The sequence below is a fragment of the Bombus vosnesenskii genome, unplaced genomic scaffold (assembly GCF_011952255.1).
Source record: "Bombus vosnesenskii isolate JDL3184/JDL3185 unplaced genomic scaffold, Bvos_JDL3184-5_v1.1 scf7180000013352, whole genome shotgun sequence".
In the NCBI taxonomy this organism is placed as follows: Eukaryota; Metazoa; Arthropoda; class Insecta; order Hymenoptera; family Apidae; genus Bombus; species Bombus vosnesenskii.
Genome location: NW_022882988.1, coordinates 1,441,352 through 1,460,557, shown reverse-complemented (window position 1 = coordinate 1,460,557; position 19,206 = coordinate 1,441,352). Strand labels below are relative to the sequence as shown.

General features: G+C 36.7%; 3 protein-coding genes across 5 annotated transcripts in view; 2 read left to right on the top strand and 1 right to left on the bottom strand.

Moving 5' to 3' along the window:
• The first annotated feature begins 803 nt into the window (after positions 1–803).
• Positions 804–4,483, top strand: LOC117236762 (zinc transporter 9). Of its 2 annotated transcripts, none has more exons than XM_033499981.1 (11): positions 804–953; positions 1,288–1,765; positions 1,895–2,081; positions 2,175–2,257; positions 2,473–2,596; positions 2,672–2,810; positions 2,887–3,210; positions 3,295–3,507; positions 3,635–3,769; positions 3,828–3,941; positions 4,019–4,483. In XM_033499981.1, exons 2-11 carry the CDS (start codon positions 1,342–1,344, stop codon positions 4,061–4,063), a joined length of 1,788 nt encoding a protein of 595 aa, XP_033355872.1. In that variant the 5' UTR covers positions 804–953; positions 1,288–1,341; the 3' UTR covers positions 4,064–4,483. The 2 variants fall into 2 exon arrangements, with proteins under 2 accessions (XP_033355872.1, XP_033355871.1); XM_033499980.1 differs by having other exon boundaries at positions 822–1,123.
• LOC117236765 lies at positions 4,478–6,578 on the top strand. The gene is made up of 5 exons (XM_033500005.1): positions 4,478–4,999; positions 5,217–5,542; positions 5,621–5,739; positions 5,818–5,998; positions 6,074–6,578. The coding sequence occupies exons 1-5, from the start codon at positions 4,516–4,518 to the stop codon at positions 6,254–6,256; spliced, it is 1,293 nt and encodes a 430-aa protein (XP_033355896.1). The 5' UTR covers positions 4,478–4,515; the 3' UTR covers positions 6,257–6,578.
• The window catches only part of LOC117236768 (CD151 antigen-like), an 89,937-nt gene continuing 77,067 nt past the window's right edge, over positions 6,337–19,206 (bottom strand). For both annotated transcript variants that reach the window (XM_033500009.1, XM_033500010.1), the window contains 3 exons: positions 10,713–10,886; positions 9,003–9,164; positions 6,337–8,555 (listed from right to left, as the gene is read on the bottom strand). In XM_033500009.1, the coding sequence (XP_033355900.1) occupies positions 8,409–8,555; positions 9,003–9,164; positions 10,713–10,886 (483 nt within the window). In that variant the 3' untranslated portion in view covers positions 6,337–8,408. The remainder of the gene's footprint in view (positions 8,556–9,002; positions 9,165–10,712; positions 10,887–19,206) is intronic.

Genomic DNA, 19,206 nt, shown 5'->3' with positions numbered 1-19,206 from the left:
AGTTCATCAATCTCTGTATAACTATTCGTGTAATTGTGTAATTTTATAATAATTTGACTTCGTGGCTCGACCAATGAAAGTACGACAAATCTTCTGATGCAAAAATAAGGGTTAAAATCTTATAAGTGCTTGCGATACGGAGTTTTGTCGGAGTTTTCAAAATGCCACTAATTGTGAAGGGCTGCTTTCGGCTAACTGAGTACTGTCCGGCCTGAAGATGCCTTTCCCCTCTTTTCATGCATATTCGTTCGTTTTTCCCACCAAAAGCATCTGAGGAAGAAATGTGTGGATAGTTCAGCTGTTTGATCACTAGAGGCGGTAATTCGTGGAGCGAACTTTTTCCTGAATTTTTCTCATGCTTATTGGCGATCTCTCAACACATCTCTGATATTGTAAAGAGGAATATGTATGCACATACATATATGTATACATCTCTTTATTTGATTCTTCTCGTCATTTGACGTTATCAATGATTATTTATTAGTATATTTTTGAATAGTTTCATTTTACATGATACACGTCATTAGATAAAAGATAGTTAGATAGATGTGCAGGTATTAATAAAAACGCATATAAGTTATATGTATGAATTTATATAATTGTAAATCCCATACAATTTTTATTAATATAACATATATAAGATAACATCTATACAGAATCGTATAAAAATCATACTTTTTATAATTAAACAAAATAACAAAAATTTAATTTTGTAGTTAAAGCAATGGTGAATGAATTAATAAAATGATTAATACTCTCGTGATGTATTAGCCTTAAAATAGTTACATATAGGGATATATTTGCACTAGATCCAATTTTTAATTTTAATGTAATTAATGTTATTATTATGCAAGAGTTTATATATTGAAATAGATTTAAAAAGTTTGTCATCTATAAACATGTATTACTACATAAAAATACGATCTTTCTTGTAATAATCATCGGTTATATAGGTATTCTATTATCCTTGCCGAATTAGACAGTAACTGATTATCGTTTTGACAGTTTGAATAGAACTTACTATAACGTTCTGCTAAGGTCAATTTGGTACCAAACAATATCTTTTCGTATAATATTACTAACAATGTATTCCATTGTATAAAATAAGTGAATGTGAAAGAAGGTAAAGAAAAATATACTGAAATATGTTTTGTTTTTTAAAATGTATTCAAATTGTAATATTTCTATTTTAACGTTTTATAAAAGAAAATCATTTTTCAAAATAAAATGTTTACGAAAAGAATTGCTATTCATCAAAATACTTAAGTGTTATTTATTTTTGTACAGGTTAGACGGCTCAGCTTGTTTTACGATACTTATTACCGGTCCAATATTAAAAACATGTTACAACGTGTGCCTAATCTTTTGAAAGTTCTTCATAATATTAGTCATTACAATAAAGAATGTTTATACATGTTTCACATAGGATATGCAAGGAGGCATATTAATACTTTGATAACATATAATTACAATACCAGATACAAGGTGCAAGTTGTTGCGAATCCTCAAAAGATTTTTACTGCAAATAATGTAAAACATCTGCAAGAATGGAGATGGATTCTTATTACAATTTCCAAGCCAATATCTGTTATAGCAAAAGTACAAAAAGAAGAAACAGTAGACTCCAGTAAAAGTACACAAAACAATGTACAAAGAATCATAGAATTAAAAGAAGAAAATTTAGGGCAATTAAAAGAAAGGAACTTAGATGTTAAACCTGATGATAACCAGACTAAAGAAGAGCAACAAAATTTGAAGACAGAAGGTACAAAAGGAAACATAGTCAGAAAAGTATAGTAAAAAGCTTTCTTATTGATTTTTAATTCTATTTTTTATTTTCATTAATTTTCATCATTGTTATTATTTCTTATATTCACATGTTTTTTATTTACAGTTAAAAAGAAGAAAACGGATAAAAGAGTATCATCATTAGAACGTAATTTTATTACACCAGTTAGAGCTATGTCAGATTTTTTATTGAAACCGTCCGATCTTGAAAACTTACCAAAGACAAAAAGAAGATCACCTTATGAGTTTGAACCTCCAATTACTGTTTTTTGGAGAAAAGATGTAGAAGCAAAGTAATACTACACATTTTAACGATGAAATCTGATGAGATGATTATTGTAATAAAAAATAGATGATTATGTTTAACATACTGTGTTTATTTGTAGAGCGATAGAAGTCTGGGGATCACGGGAAATCTTAGCAAAAGAACTTCTTAAGAAGGAACTTCAACAGAAAGCCTATCAGCAAAGTAAGTCTCCGCTTTATCTACACATAATTTAAAATGAATTTCCCTAAATGTATTTAGAATAGAGTTAGAAAACATTTTATTTGATAAGTTGATTAGTTTCATTTTCTTCCGGACATTTTTCCATTTTACAGGATCATTGTCACTACTTTTATTAACATATTCTTTTTGGAGGACTGATATAAATCTTTTAATTTAAATGTTTTATGATTTCATAGATATATTTACTGTTAAACGAAGATTAAGAGATTATAGACGAGAAATTGGTAGTAAAACACAAACAATAGATCAAGAAGGTCTTTTTGGAAGATCTGGCAAAGTAGTTTTAACTGCCATTGTAATGTAAGTCCTATCTTTTTATTTTTATTTAAAAATACTTCATTATTAGTATACTACATTTATCTTTCTTTCTTTTAGCAATGGTTGCAATTTTTTATGTAAGCTGTGTGCGTGGTTGTATACTGGTTCGCATAGTATGTTTTCAGAATGTATTCACTCTGCTGCAGATACTTTTAATCAATTGATATTAGCATATGGTATACATAAATCAGTACAAGTATGCATAAAATTATGTCATGTGAAATTAAGATAAATCTTGTTTTATATCTCTATATACATTTTTAATATTTTAGACTCCTAATCCTGATCATCCATATGGCTATACAAATATGAGATATGTATCTTCTTTAATATCTGGAGTTGGTATCTTTTGTGTTGGAACTGGTCTATCTATATATCACGGAATCCACGGCCTTCTGAATCCTTCGACAATAGAATCGTTTTATTGGGCATATTTTATCCTGGTTGGCTCTATGGTATCCGAAGGAGCAACTTTGTTAGTAGCAATACAATCAATAAAAAAAGGTGCAGCAGAAAAACGACAAACATTTAAGGACTATGTATTAGGAGGACAAGATCCTTCCGTAAACGTTGTACTTATGGAAGATTGTGCAGCTGTAAGTATTTATTAGACAAAAAAAAAAAAAAGGATAGGAACAATCGCAGTTATTAAACATGAGATGTTCTTTTGAATATGATAGGTGCTTGGTCTTGTATGTGCAGCTACATGTATGGGTTTAACATCCTATTTGGAAAACCCCATGTTTGATGCCATTGGATCTCTTTTAGTTGGCGGTCTACTTGGCAGTATAGCTGGGTTTATAATACATACAAATGCCACTGCTTTAATTGGAAGAAGTATATCTCAAGAAGATCTAGATAAAATCAATGCGGAATTAGAAGCAGATATAATGGTAATATTTTTATGATTGTATCGTAAATAAATAAATAAATAAATAAATAAAATAAATAAATAAATATATATATATATATACATACATACATACATTTATTTAAGTTAATTGAATTCGAAATAATCAGGTTCGAGCAATCTATGATGTCAAGGGTATCGATATGGGTAACGACTTAGTTCGGTACAAGGCTGAATTAGACTTCGACGGCAGGGAATTAACAAGGTCTTATTTGGAGAAGCACGATCTTGTTCAAATGCTAAAGGTACTAGCTTAATGTCCACAAAGTATTACATTAATTTTCAAATTATTCTATTCCTTAGGAAGTAACAGGAATGACAGACATAAAAGAATTGGAAGCTTTTATGCTAAAGCATGGCGAAGCTATTGTTGATACGCTTGGTGGAGAGATAGACAGAATGGAACTAAATCTAAAGGTATACCAAGAACATTTTACATATGAATTTCTAACTATTTGACACTATGATTTAACTGTTTTCTTTAATACTTGCAGAAAAAGCATCCCGAGATTCGACATTGTGACCTGGAGATCTTATAAGTATTTGTGTACAATACGGCTACTAATAAGCAATATACATTGTGATGTAAATAATGTTTCATACCAATGCTTGCGCTATCCTATTTGCTGTATTCTATTTACATACTATTTATATACATACAGTGCTCATGTTATTCTTTATATTAGAAGAGGAATAAGCTAAATAAATTTGAATTTCTTATTTATAATTGTGCCGTACTTTTAATTTATTTTTTAATCTTTTCACATTTAACGTGCACGTTATGGGCGTCGCATATTGTCCTGAATTATCGATTTTTTCCAAGTATCTCTCACAGTGTACAACAAACGGTTACTATGGATACTTTCCTCTATGAAGTTCCGGGTATGAAACTGTTCTCGTTTCCAGTGAGATAGGTACGTTTAAATATGATGTATTCTAACCGCGATATTAGAAAGATTGAACATTTTTACGCCATTGGAGAATCGGTAAAATGAACCGGACGAACGAAAGAGTTTTGAAACGACGGAGCAATCCGGAAGTTTCACGTAGAAACGACTCGAGTAGCAGCGAGGAATCTTCGTCGGTTACCGAGAGCACCGAGTATTCACCATATGTGCAAAACACCAGCACGCCTCTTAGACCTAGATGGACAAATTCCGAAGAGACCAATAGGTTTCGACGAGGACAAGGAGATATCGACGATGCAGAAGAGGTGTCATCTGATAAAAAGGGATCGAAAAAGTTTCAGAGACGCAAAGAGCATGTTGATCGAAAAAGGTATCAGGACAATCGTGAAAGAATCGTTGAAAAGCAGAGAGGAGGACACGACCGACGTAATAAACGAAGACACGATAGACGTTCTGAAGACGCTGCTAATAAAAGACGAAAGGAAACATTCAGTTCAGAGTCATCGGACAAAAGTTACAATGAAAGCGACTTGGAACAGTCGAAACGAAAAAAACGAGATTTAGTAGGTAAAATTGCTTATGTTGAGAATGCTTTAACTCTTTGACTGCGTGATAAAATGATACAGTATGAAAATAATTAAATCTTTAACTTCTTATAGAAAAAAATATTAATAATCGTGTTATGTATAACGACATTTAAGATGTTTCACGTCCAAGTTAAACGGTTAATAACTTTAAATACGAAAATATTCAATTAGACAGATGACTTTGATTTGCTTTGCAGGGGATAATGAATTGCCTATTACGGAAATCTTAAGGAGGTCGCAAGAAAATGCGCGAACCAAATATGAGCATCAGGTGCCACTCCCTGTGTTAACCACGGATAAAGTTTACGTACAGCACAGGGGTGGTTTTAGTACAATGAAAATTAATCAAACAAAAGGTTTTTCTAGTGACAAGAAAACTGAAAGGGCAAATAGCGTTGATATTCATGACAAAGACAATTCTCCGCCTATAAAGGTGGCCATTATGCTTCAACAATTTTGGAAAAATACAGGTCTTTTGTATCAAGGCCTTCTAGGCGGTATGGCGCTTACTCATTTCATCATGGTATGTTTCCATTACTTTATAAAAGAAAATCTTTCCATCATTGTGTTTTATCTTCTATCTAACCTCTTCTTTTTTCAGTTGCACGTATTTTTTAATAATTCTATAGAATTCATCGCAAAATACTCACCATTTTGTGAGATTTATACAAACATCTTTTCGTTTCTTATTGCCATGTGCATCGTTTCAACGTTCGATAAGTATGTTTACTTTGTATTAAAAAATTAGAAATCGTGGAATATCGTCTCCCAGAATTTTTTAATCTTCATAATCGTTAGGTTTGATTTGGCACGATTCGACGTGGAACATCTGCGTGAGCTTTATTTCGACCATAACAAAGCAATTATCGCAGTTCCTTTGTATCTCGTCGTTTTCTGTCTTCATCAAATCGGCGCAGAAACCGATGATCAATTAAATTTGATACATTATTACAATTCCAATCATACCGTATGGCAAAACGTAAGCAGAAGATTACACATTTACCTACAAAGCACACAAAAAATATATTTTTATATTAAAGAAATTTTATTTTAGGTCACCAATGTTCAGTCCCTTCTGGACGATTTAAATAGTTGGCAGAGGATATCCATGTCGAAAGATTTACTTGCAGTGTTTGCCTGGTTGTTTGTTTCCCTTGGTACTAAAGATGATTCGTTCTTGACTTACCTACAGTCGATGGAGAAGTACGCGGACGATATCGAGTCCTCCAGACGGTAAATGAATCAAAGTTTCTTCGGAAAAGAAGAAACTTCTCTTAATTTGGAATATCATATTTGGCTGAGGAACTGTGGCGTGTACGATTTCAATATTTATTCGTAACAGAATAGGGTCTGATATGTACAATATTTATAAAGTTCTAAATTCTAACAGACAGTACACGTACATGTAATACCAATGAAGACAATAACATTGAGAATAAAATAACATATGGCGCGATCGTGTTGTAATAATAAAATATGTCCTTAGATTTTGTCTTGAGCGCGGCATTAAGTTGAATCAACGATTGCGCAAATAAATTTTACAAGTTTTTAAATAAATACAAATAAGGGGGAAATAGGAAGAAGTATTAAAGAAAGATAAATTATGCACGCAAAGTGCATTGCAATTTGTTTAGAAAGAGAGAGAGAGAGAGAGAATATTCTCACATACAATCGTCGATACAACGCGTGCTCTCGTTGCATGACAAACTTTGCTATAAATAATGTGCGAAGGCTCGTATTGATTTGCGAAGCAACAGATAGATAGATATATATACATATATATATTATATTATATTACAATATAATACATATATATATATACGCATCATATATGAATAAATACTGTACGTACATTTACAAATCGCTAGCGGTTTTCTCTGCACGAATTTACATCGGCGATAATTTAAAATATCTCTGAACTTAAACGCTAACTCATCAAGGCACTGTTTACAGTTCTGTCCGAACGTCTTATGAATTCGTCGAATTTCACGTCGTTCCCTCGTTCGAAATGGTCGATACTTACACGTCCTCCATCTTTCCGCCGAGGTAAACGATCTTTAAGGTCCTTCGTCGAATAAATTAAGGGACAAAATCGTTTTTACGTTATAAGAAAACTCGAGGAACGCAGTCGACTTTCATAGAATAGGAGGAGAACGATCGTTTCGCGATCGCTCGAACAATCGGTTCTCTCGTTTCTCGGTACCCTTTTTTTCTGTTTTTATTTTTGGTGAAAAAGCAGGACGATCGAATGGTCCGGTTAATCGACAAATGGGGACTTGCTTTGGCCCCGAGGAATAGCGCCGTGTTTCGATCGCTACCACTGGAACACGTCGTTGTGACTTTTTACTAGCTAAAGAACGCTAAACTCCCTTCTCGTACGTGTAACTTGTGTATATACCTTTAGAAACATTTGTGCGGATTCGTTACGGCAGTATTCGAAGAGACAGCGTGATTTGTACGAGCGGAAGAACGTTCGCCGACAGTGAAACCAAGTACGTTCGACGTAGCCAGAGATCACTTGTCGCGAGTGAACGGGGCATCGTGATCGATGCTGTCCCGTTACAAAAAGAAGAACGCCTCCCCGTTCTTCCTTGAGAAAGAGAAACGGCGTACAAAAAGTTTCGGATTCGAGCGCACGAGTTGCTCACGACGAAGAACAAACACGCTTTGAAATAGGCATTCGTTAAAACATCTTTTTCTAAAATTGTCATGGTTCTTTTATATGGATAATGCACGTGGTATGACCCCGGCCAGTAGTCGAGAATTAATTGAGATTCGTTTAGGCGAGGAGGAAGTCGGTGAACTCTAAAGACAGAGTTTTTCTTTTCACCCGCTTCCTCTCGTCCGATTAATTCGATCGAAATAGGATTCCTCGTGGAGGTGAATCGGTCAACGAATGGAAGCGAGGATTTCGCGACCGTTTCGTTATCGAATATCGGTAACTCAGTGTTGCTCCTCTTTTTATTCCTCTTCTTTCCATTGAATTCCGCGTTGCACGGGACGTATAAAAGAAAGAGAAAGAGTTTCGTCTTTGAAGATTTCCGTGGCGAGGGAGATCGTCACGGTGACCCAAACGCCACGCACCGTTTACTCCATTTTTCCTCGTTTCTCTCCTTTTCGAGTCTCTTTGTACGTAATCTCCCCTTGGGAGAGGGATAGAATAGGACAGAAATTCCAAGAGTCCGTCTCTTCGAGAGGCTGGGAGGATTTCAGCGTCAGAAACGGAGGAAATCCTGAATGGCGAACGTCGGAAGAAGGATCTCCTCTTTTCAACGACCGCTCCTCTTCTTTCTTTTCCGGTACGATGATCAAACGGTTCCATCACCGTTCTGCATGTATCTGCACCAGGAACGGCCGTTGTTGTTGCTCTCGCGGATTTGCAGCAATTCTCAGTCGTCGAAATCGTGTCTGAGCTTTATATACAGGCACGAGCCAAGAACGATGCCGAAAAGCTCTAGGACCGACAGTCCTAGGCCTACTGCTCCTAAGATGATCAAGTGGTCCTTCGTCGTCTCCAGAAATTTGTAGATACAACCCTGTACAAAATTTTCAGATTCAATGATTTGATCGTTGCATTGTTTTGATACAGATCGATTTTTATATTATCGTGCAATGAAATTGTATTAAAGAAATTACGATAACGATGTATTGTCTTTACACGTTGAACGTTCTGCATATCACCCATTTATGAGTGATGAGTTTCTCCATTTACGAAAGTAAAATTTTGCAAATAATTCGCAAGAATTGATTTTCCAACTACAATTAAAAACAACTAATGCTTCCAACTTTGTCGTTTAATCTTTTACACTGGGAAAATGTTGGAAGATTTCTTTCTACGAACACGACACATATTCGATTTATAGTAGGCGTTCAACATGTTACAGCTCATATCTTTGTAGCTCTTGAAGACCGAAGCTGGACTGAAAAAGCGTGTGCTTCAACAAGGAAGGAACAATTGAATTCGACTGAAAATCGATTGGTACCGTGTAATGGATGTTCGACGGATGATCCCTCCTTCCACAAAGGTGGGTCGGTGTCTTGCAACAGCTATCTGGGACGAGGCTTCCGTCCTTGAGAACATCCTCGCCTTTGTGCCATTCGCTCACCAGCCAATCCTCGAATCTCACGGCTCCGCAGCATTTGAACTGAAACAATGATTTACAAATAAAGTAACTGTAAATATAAATACCACTTAGTATTTATCGTGAAAAGTACATTAAACTTATTCCCATTTACGTGTATTTTCAAGTTTAATCCTCAGTTAAACCCAGACGACGAAGATTAGATCGATTCTGACTCGTATAGACGTTTCACGTTTGCTTTTACACTTCGTAATTTCTATTTACTTATTATTATCCTATTTTTTAAATTAATTAAGTCATCCTACACACCGAAAAGAAAAAGATATTATTTTTGATAAAGTTTCAGCGTGATACATTATCAACTGTGAATTACGCGCACTTTTTAGCACCTTCGTGTCGCTTAATAATTAACTCTTTCAAGTTTTGTGGCAAACATGCTGGGGCGTGGATTATAACGATATAAATCACACCGCTGCTATTTTCCATAAAATAGCGTCTTTTACCTATTTTATAACAAGTTTATTATATCTTTTCAAGCTACGAGGACCTATCACCCGAAGCATGAACTTAACTTAACTAATTATAAAATTAAAGAGACGATACCTTTAAGAGTTGTAATGTTAAAAACGAATTCTCGAAACAAAAAGTCGCGTATAATAATTATCTGGAAATCTTTGAACATGTAAGAAGCCCCCATCGCGTGACTGTTAAACGAAAGAGCATTCCTTCGAAAGAGTATTTCTCTTCCACTGTCGAAAGTAAAAACCATGAACATCAACAACAACGGTTCGGTCGATCTTAAGACGAACGTCGAGTTTTCTCTCGCGGGGCAGCTACGATGGGAGAGAAGAAAATCGGATCGATGCAAGGAGCCGCGGCTGCATTAATAGATTCGCAGAGGACGAACTCGAGGCCATTTCGCCACGCGATAACGATGATTTGCAGTCGTAAACGTAGCGAAGTAACAGTGGCACCGGTAGTCAGGGTATAGAGAAAAATGGCTAGGCGATATCGCGGCCACGTAAGGCAGCCCTTAGCCATTTCGCGTATTACAAAACTTAACGACATCCTACGTTGCGTTAAGAGATAGTGACGAAGAAAGATGAAAAGAAAGGCAAAGGGAGGAGAAAAATCGCTTTAGCAAACTAACCGTACCATAAACAGATATCCTTGTCAAGTACTTAATACATTCGGAATGTCGGTGATCTAAACGTTAAGTATAGCGGCATCTCTTCACAGTGAGTGAAGATTCAGCGTCTGGATCATCTGTAGAGATTTGCAGTAGCGTGCAAAAAGCTTAGGTCATTTACGACTGCGATCTCATAATGGCAACTAATCATATATTCAGGAGATATCATTCCATGTGCATGATGCTACAAAGAAACAAATCTTTATATAAATTTTGTTCTTCTTATGGGAAAAAGTTTTACGTAACGGTTCTTCTTTATAAATATTCCTGGGATCTCTTCATGTTTTGTGTTTCTTAAAATTGTTAAATTTCTATAAACGAACGTGAATACAAGGTGGAAACGTCATGTTAACGCCAAATTTCCGAACGATCTATGCTTCTTCCGATCGCTTTGGACAGCCACTATGTCATCGGTAACTTACCTCTATCTGCATTTGGTCGATCGCCGAAGTTTCCCTGCTCCTCATAGAGTAGTTCTCGAGGAACGTACGATTAAGGTTCATCTTCAATTCAGGGCCAACTTGTTCCTCGTAGAGCCGCGCTAGAGCACCGACTCCCGCTTCCAGCACGAACACCAGCATCACCACGAACACGTACTGTAGGGAAAAGGAATACAAAATTAAGGGAATTGGAGAAATAGTTCAATTTATATAACAACGATACCTATCTATCTTCGTTCTCCGTAACGGCAACATGATTTTGATTGCAATCATAAAATAATTACGACAGATCGTACAATTTATTTATCGTTACAAGCCAGACTGATCGGTTATGATAGTATTTAGGAATTTCTATGACAGTATTTGGTATCAGAGTAGCCGATCGATGTTCCATTAAAAAAAAAAAAATTAAACAATTAGTTTGCACAGATAGCATCGATTAGTTGAACTTCTATCTACAATTCATACTAAATAATTATCTATTTTATCGATGGACAAGTGCTTGTAACATTATGACAAATTATTCCTTAATCGATAGATTAAAGATGAGAAATTTCATACGTTCGCGATTTAACCCATTGAAAATTAATTATTTTTAGAGAGCAAACGCTCTTAAGCATTGTCAACTCGTAGGCTTTCTAACGTAACGAACGAGAACCAGGATTAAACGCTTCCGTCAAAGATTTGCGTCCCTGAAACCAGCCCCCGTACCTCCCACGATGTCGACGATCTCGATTGCGATTATCCGCCGCTAACGACTTCCGCATCTTCAAACGCGGAAAATCGTGGTTAATACTCGCGAGAGGACGCGTAAATCTTCCATGGAAGTTTCTAGTTTTATCCAGCGAGTTGTTAACACGCGCGAACACGGTCCATCGAGCGAAACGTGAATCACGCCAATGATTCTCTCGTAGTTGGAAACGATCGAGTCTTCAACGTGGACTTTTCAGAACGGTCGATTAATAACCACACGCAACAGCGACTCGTCGAGTCCAATGATGAAAACGTGTTCGGAACCTGTTTCCTTTCTGTCGCGATAAATTATGCCACGCTTGTCAACAGCCGACTGGCACGCGACGAATAAATCGAGTTCCTCTAATTTTCAAGCAAATAAACCCAAGTCTGAGTAATTTGCCTTGCTTGTCGTCGCTTCGTTTCGTCAATCTGTTCTATTTTATGTTTCCGAACTTTTTGAGATTCGAATGGGCCTGTCATATATTCAAATTAAACAAAATTAATTCCTTTTACCGAGCTTCGTCGATCAAAACGGAAGAACCAACAGTTTGCAATTAATTTTTTTAACCGAACGTCACGTGAATTTGTTTCGTTCTGCCATCTTGCCCTATTTCAAGATTTCGGTTTTTCAAAAATTTCAAAATTTCATTTATTCGAATTGAAAGAGGAGGAAAAGATAAATAAGGAGAATCAGCGGCGCGTAATTAATTTGTTAGAGCGACTCTTGTGTTCGCAAATTCAACTCGCGTTAATCTTCTCAAGCTCGTTTCAAGCTTACGAATTGTTTAAAAGTCGAAAGCGTGTATTGTTCGTACGAACTAAGAGAAAAAGACGCAGGATAAGAACTTTTCAATTATATTTTTTATTTAAATTTCTACAAGCTAAGACCGCGAAGGAGAATATTGTGCTGGAACATAGCGTTTCGGAAGATGGTATCGGCAAGCTTTCATCGACAAGCTGACGAAGATCGTCGGAATTAACCGAAACTTTCTTTGTGATGAAATTCGGTCTGTTACGTGTTAGAGCCGCAAAACGCTGTGCGAAGCGTTTTAGGATTTTCATGAATATAAATCTCCGACGCGTCGACGAGCTGTCCGCATGAATATTCAAGCTGCGAGGAACTGGCCACGGTCGATCGTTTCGCAAAGTTTCCAGGCGAATCGCTGAGGAAGGAAGAATTCGTTCGTGATTCGCAAAACGCGTTACCCTTTGAATCTTGAACGTTTCCAAGCTGTAACGTCTCTTCTAATCCTCTACCTTTTGAACTTTGAAAACTTCTTCAGAAAGGAACGCAACAACCTTTTTTGAAGAAGGAATACCGCGTCTACTATTTTCTATGGCTATCCCATCACTTTGGAAACATTTCTCTATCATCTTCGTAGGAAGAAACTGCTCGAAAAATGTTAACTGAACTGATTGAAAAAAGTTAACACTTTGACTGCCACGCCAAAATCACGTGTTTCGCTGAGGACACCCCTGGAGTATTTTATTATTCAAAGCATATAATGGCAAAATAATAATAAATTTATGATGTAAGACAACATTCTTCCCCAATGGACTGTTTATCTTATTGGTGGTCACGGATGACCACCGTGGCGCCTCGCTAACAGTCGATAGCGACATATTATAACAAGGCTTCGTTTATTTCAACAAACCATTCGCATTCGTTATTTCGTCGTAAGCAAAACGTGCAGAATATATTGTTGAAGCGTGTAGAAGATATTAATAAACAGTATTTGCTCATTCTATATATAGTAGTAAGGTATGTTCACACTTCTAACTTCAATTATATGATCATAAAGCAGCATTTACGATTATTTTCTAAGCTGTGCTTATAACAATATTCGTAGATTACCCCTCAAAGATATGGACACAAACACAGTGCACCGTTAGATGCAAGATTTGTTCTCATTTTTTTTTACTGATGTTCTAATAAAAATGTTTAATCGTTCAATGGGGCACTTTTTATTTCAAAGTATCTTCTATTTATCGGTTATATTCAAAATGCCCTAACTGTCAATTTTCATTCAATTTTTTCAATTGTAAGGAGTTCAAGTGCTTCGGTCACCAATGACCAGCGTGGCAGTCAAAGTGTACATCAATCTATTTAGATTTTTATTATCCAAATAAAAACTATAAGAAGGGACACGACGAGTCACATATTTCTGTCTGTCTTCGACGGCAGAGTAATTTAAAAATTCAGTACATTGTTAACTAGTTCCACGTTATTTCAACTCTTTTGTTAATCGATTATCGCGCTATTGATTATGCTCCTGCGATGCAATTTTGAATAGTCTCCTCGGGCGATCCTGAAATATATCACAAAGTGTGATAGAAGAAAATTTCTTTCCTGAATCCGGCAATCCAATAGAAAACGACACAATGTGTATACGCGCGCTTCAATTTAAATTCAATGTACACGCGCGTGATATGTAAGTACACTACATTGGCCGCAGCATCCGAGCAGGAACGGCAATTGACAGTTTAGAATTGGACAGAACCGCTGACAGCGAATAGACGGTCGATCATGAACACTGACCGCGGTCACGGCAATCACCGCCGATATCCGTGGACAATGCAAATAAATCGATTCTACGAGCAGAAACGGCTTCGTGCTTGGCACATGGTTCGATTCTATTCGAAAGTGACGTCGTGTAACGACGCGAGATGAAAGCGGAATAAAAGCGGAATAAGATCGATCGAAATATCTCTTTTTTAAATTGTTAAAGAAAAAAAAAATACACGATTCGAGGAATCTTCGTTAAAATATCAATTATTATATTGGGTCGTTGGAAAAACTTGTACAGTATTACGTAATTATTGATATTAAGTGCCGTTTTCTATTTGATTAGAATAGAGTATAATTAATTACGATGTGATGCAAGATTCAAATAAATATTGCCCCTAGTTGGTCATTAAATGCAGTCATTAAAGAGAAATATTCGGAAGTAATCAATAAAATGGGAATTATTTTTAAATCAATTAACGTCAATCTAACGTTAAATTAGGAAATTGAATCATTTGAATATTTTATTCTAGTTTATTTCAGTTTCTACAAAAAGTTTTTAATGTCGAAACAGAATACGTTAAAAGCTCGTAAAAGCTTGAAAGTATTCATAAAGTACTAAAAGAGATGACAAGTTTATCGAGAAAGCAATCATGAGACGATTAAATAGATGGTACAATGTCATCAATTTCGTCACAAATTCCTCAAACAGTATACGTATAGTATTTGATTAAGAACCGGAAAAAGTGACGTAATAATTCTTTTGCCAAAAAATTTCTCGACCGTTTGTCTCCAAGTTTCCTCATTAAAAATCGACAGAATTTTCAAAAGGAAATCTCTGTCTCTCGCGATAAATTAAACTGTCGATTGATCGCTAGCAAACTGACACTCTACTCGATTCACCTTTTACTTTTCCCGCGTAAACGTGTAAAATCGCCGCACTTTCCTTAAAAATACCACGGTGGTCGTTATCGGGATTTACCTACCCGATGGTTGCGGCGGCGGCAAAAATTTTAATTGAACGCCGTATATGGGCTCGGCTAATGAGACGATTCGCTCGTGCCATAGCGTGCACAGGTGGTGAAAGGGAGCTAAAGACCTATGAGTGGCTATGAGAACGGAGAAGCAAAAGGTTGACCGAGACAACGCAACGTAGAAAACATTTCGCGGCGCGTAATCGGTCTTTCATTAGTCTCATTACTCGTTTCACGTAACGGTGTTCGTATACGATGGCCGAAAATTCGTGGTACTGCATTATGTAGGTGAAAATAAGGTAAAAATAAAAAGTAGCGAGATTGCGTCGAATGTTTCATCGAGTTTGAATATTTCAGCAATCTGAAAAATATGACGAATTCTTGATTACACTGAAAAATAATTTGGAAACGTAGAATAAAATTTTGTCGCTTAAGGCCTCAGTTTAGAGAAAATGGAATTTGAATACGTCACTAATGTTTACTGGGCAAATTTTTAAACTTGATTTTCTCGGAAACGTGGATCCAGACGGAAAAATTTTATTCCACGTTTTCGACTTAGTTTCACACGTACATAAATCTCCTATCGATTATCTATTCCTATCCTATCTGGGAGTTAAGCAAATTCACGTGTATTTGACGAGTTTTCAAACTCGATTTTCCCAAGAACGAAGACTTCGACGTAATTTTATTACTCTTCATTTCCTACTTATTTGGAACCATATAACCTACTTGATTTATACCACGAATTTAGGACCACGATGTAGAATTCTCGACCGAAAATGAGTGAAAATCTGCGGAGAATGGAAGTTTTTCCAAGCTGGTCGAGCTGTCGTTCTACTTTTCATATAGACCGATTGGAAAAGTAATTTTCCTGAACGCGGCGTTCGTTCGAAGGACGAAAGAATAAAAAGATAATCGACAGTTCGCGAGGCCTCATCGATCCAAAATGTTCCAATTACTGGTGATATAATGGGCAAAAATTGCATCCATGCTCGTCTAGTTGATTGGCAACTGCAACGATAGTTTAAAGCTGCCTGAAGCCGAAAGTGCTGGAGAAACGAAAGAAGGGGGGACAGTGGAATCAATCGGAAATCAAGATTCTCCGATCGAGTGGAATCAACAATCTGATTTCAGTCGCATGATGGATGTAATGGTTTTTTCCTTTTTGCTTCCGAAATATCGTGGACGAAATAAAATGCAGAAATTCCAGATAATCATGGAACGAGCAACGGATTCGAGAGAAACGAGCAGCGATATTATCACTTCGCCACTGTCCGATAACCGACCAACAGAAAAATTCATCATGCTCGCTGAAACGACAAATTAGAGAACGTTCAACTCGATACAAACGGTCCTGTCTTTGTTTCTTTGTACGTTTACTCAACCGATTGTGATATTGCCGTTGAATCCATATCGATGCTGGTCTTCGCTTCTTTAAATTTGTTGCCGGTTGTTTCGTTCAGTATGTGAATTTCGTTGGTGGTTATAAACCATGTTGCGTTTCGTACTGTTCGCAGATGTTCTTATCGAAATCTTTCCAGTTCGTAAGTATACGAACATTTTTAATCCATTTGCATCAACGATACGTCAATGTTATTCAGATATAATATCACTAGAAATTAAGATCAAAGGACCTTCCTATTTTATCTTGTTTTATTTATCGACAAGTAAACGAACCGGGAGTAATAAACTCTTTAAATAATAAAATTTGAAGTTTGGAAGTTTTCCTCGTAACAGATGTAAAATAGATATGAAAAGCCATCTTTTGCATACTATAAGAATAATTTTGAACGAGCAAAGCATAGATTACGCGCCCCTGTTTGTTCTAAAAACACCTAGTTCAGCGGACCCTAATGGTGACGACGCGTGCTAGCGAGAGGATTTGCAACCCCTTGAGAACATCGCGCACAGAAATCCAACGTGTCCAAGTCTCCTAAGAGAGGTACGAAATAATCCGGCGCAAGAAGATCTCGACGATGCTAAACTGGCTCGTTCAGCTACCGGTGTGTAATTAAAAGAACATTAAATCTAAAATGGTCGAATCGTCGAGAACAAGAGAATTCGCAAAAAGATGTGAGATCTTCAGACAAATATCAGAGACGGGAGATACCTTCCTGGATCCTAAAACACACCAGCTGACGATGTCGTGGCTGAAAATAATAATTAATAATTCGAATTAACTCGTCTTTTCTGATTAGCAGATTAAAGCGATATATATGGCATAACAATACTGATTATAACGTAATTTTGATTTATCATCTTCGATTATCGTACGTTCGAGTTACATCCAAACGATATTATTTCAAAGGAAATTAGAAGACAAGGAAGAAAATTCTTGAAAATATTCCCTCTAACCATAGTACTGCAAAGTATTCAAAGATTGGCCTAATTTCCTTTAATGTTAGAACTATCGACTAAAATATAAAGCTCGCAAATATAAAGGAAATGCAAAACATATAAAGTATTACATAGGAATTTTCAATGACACGGTCGTAAGGCCGTACGTAAAGTATCGGACACGCGATGTGGTCTGCAAAATGGTTGCATAATGCGCTGATTCTTATCCGAGCAGCATATGACTATCCAGATGTTGTAGCACGAAGAAGAAGCTTTTATCTATCTATCTATATATGTAAGTATTTTACAAAGAATCATCTGCAAAAATACACCGTTACAAATGTATAAAATAGCCCTGAAAAATCTTGAATTAATCGTTTTTTAACCATCCTCGTACTTGTAACGTTAAATTGTCAAATGAAAATTTAAAACTACTTAAAATTCCCTCTGTTTAAGCAAACTCTCGAATCACCGATCTTCTACGATCAGAGGAAAATCACGGGTTGTTCACTTCGGATTAAAATGTTCTAATTAAAATCACTTAAAATTCCTTTTGTTTGCGCAACGCTCCAGATTCAACGCCAACGCAATGTTCGAATCACTGATCTTCTACAATAAGCTTCGCCCAACTCTCAAACCGTTTACCATTACGGACGAACAGAGGCCAGAAGAGACGGTTATTCGTACGTATCTCGGTAATGAGGTCCCGATTCTGCGAAAGGATATCCTCCGCTTTTGTCTCTTAACGCTGCTACCGCGTGGTTTTCTCCGGCCAACTGGATTAACCAGCGCGCACTTATCTCCTCGCCGAGAGTATTTCATGCAAGTAAATATAAAAGAGCCGGATAAGGCAGTCGCGATATATTTTCTATCCGTATAGGGTTAACCCTAATCACGGATATCGTAGTTTCATGCGTGTCGAAGGTAAACGGAGCGACCAACGATCCCTAGATTCGCTATCGAGAGACGGGCTCGTTACACCGCGACATGGACACGTTTTAACAAGGAGATATCGTCTATGATCCTTCGAGAATCTCCTTTTACGTCTTTCCTGCGTAAAACGGCATCTTTAACGAGCCTCGCCTCGCATCCTATCGACCTATCGTCCAACTTTTACCGTCATTTGAATACCGATTGTAGAGAGAGAGACAGAGAGAGAAAGAGAGACAGAGAGAGAGAGAGAGAGGGAGAGAGAGAGAGAGAGAGAGTCATCGTGAATTACGTAAAAAGTGATACAAGTTATGGAATATATCCTGATGAAGAATTTTTGAGGATTCTTCGAGGACCTTTATCTTTCTGATTCACACAGTACATATTTTTATATCAGAACACGCAACGTATAAACTCTTCATATCTCAAGAAATGAAACAAAACTGCAAAGATCTCAAGAAGTTTCTAATAACTTTTTACGTCCATCTCATTTGCCATGAATACCCTAATATGTCTGATATTCTCATTTCTCGGGCGGGCAATTGAGTATTAGTCAAATTTTGGCTAACGGGATAGACAAGTTAATATCCTCTACACTGCTGTCTTTTGCTCACGATCGTAGAGGTACAAGTCAATTTCGCTTCTTTCCCACTCTTTTACCTGACATTCGAACGATACATCTCAAATTGAGTACCCGATCTTACATCGTATTCTAGATATTGTAGGTGCTTCTTTGCAAAACTAGTAATTCTCACTAGTAATTCTGTTGCGTATTCGCTAGGGATTTATCAACGAGCATGTACGTCGCGAGAAGAAGACAATTTCAACAAAAAGAGTCTATCGACTAGCGAGGGAACGATTCGAAGAAACGGTCGCAATGATAAACCAGAAAGTGCTCAGGGAGGAACGTGCAGAGGTGGCTGGAAATCGGCAAATCGACGGGTAATCGATGAACTTCGAGTTCGTACCTCGATTTTCTTACTTGTACGCGTTC

Coding starts and splice junctions, on each gene's coding strand:
- LOC117236762 (XM_033499981.1), top strand. CDS start 1,342: ATGTTACAACGTGTGCCTAATCTTTTGAAAGTTCTTCATAATATTAGT. Junction 1,766..1,894: donor ACAAAATTTGAAGACAGAAG/GTACAAAAGGAA, acceptor TTTTATTTACAG/TTAAAAAGAAGAAAACGGAT. Junction 3,770..3,827: donor ATCTTGTTCAAATGCTAAAG/GTACTAGCTTAA, acceptor TCTATTCCTTAG/GAAGTAACAGGAATGACAGA.
- LOC117236765 (XM_033500005.1), top strand. CDS start 4,516: ATGAACCGGACGAACGAAAGAGTTTTGAAACGACGGAGCAATCCGGAA. Junction 5,000..5,216: donor AAAAAAACGAGATTTAGTAG/GTAAAATTGCTT, acceptor TTTGCTTTGCAG/GGGATAATGAATTGCCTATT. Junction 5,999..6,073: donor ATCATACCGTATGGCAAAAC/GTAAGCAGAAGA, acceptor ATTTTATTTTAG/GTCACCAATGTTCAGTCCCT.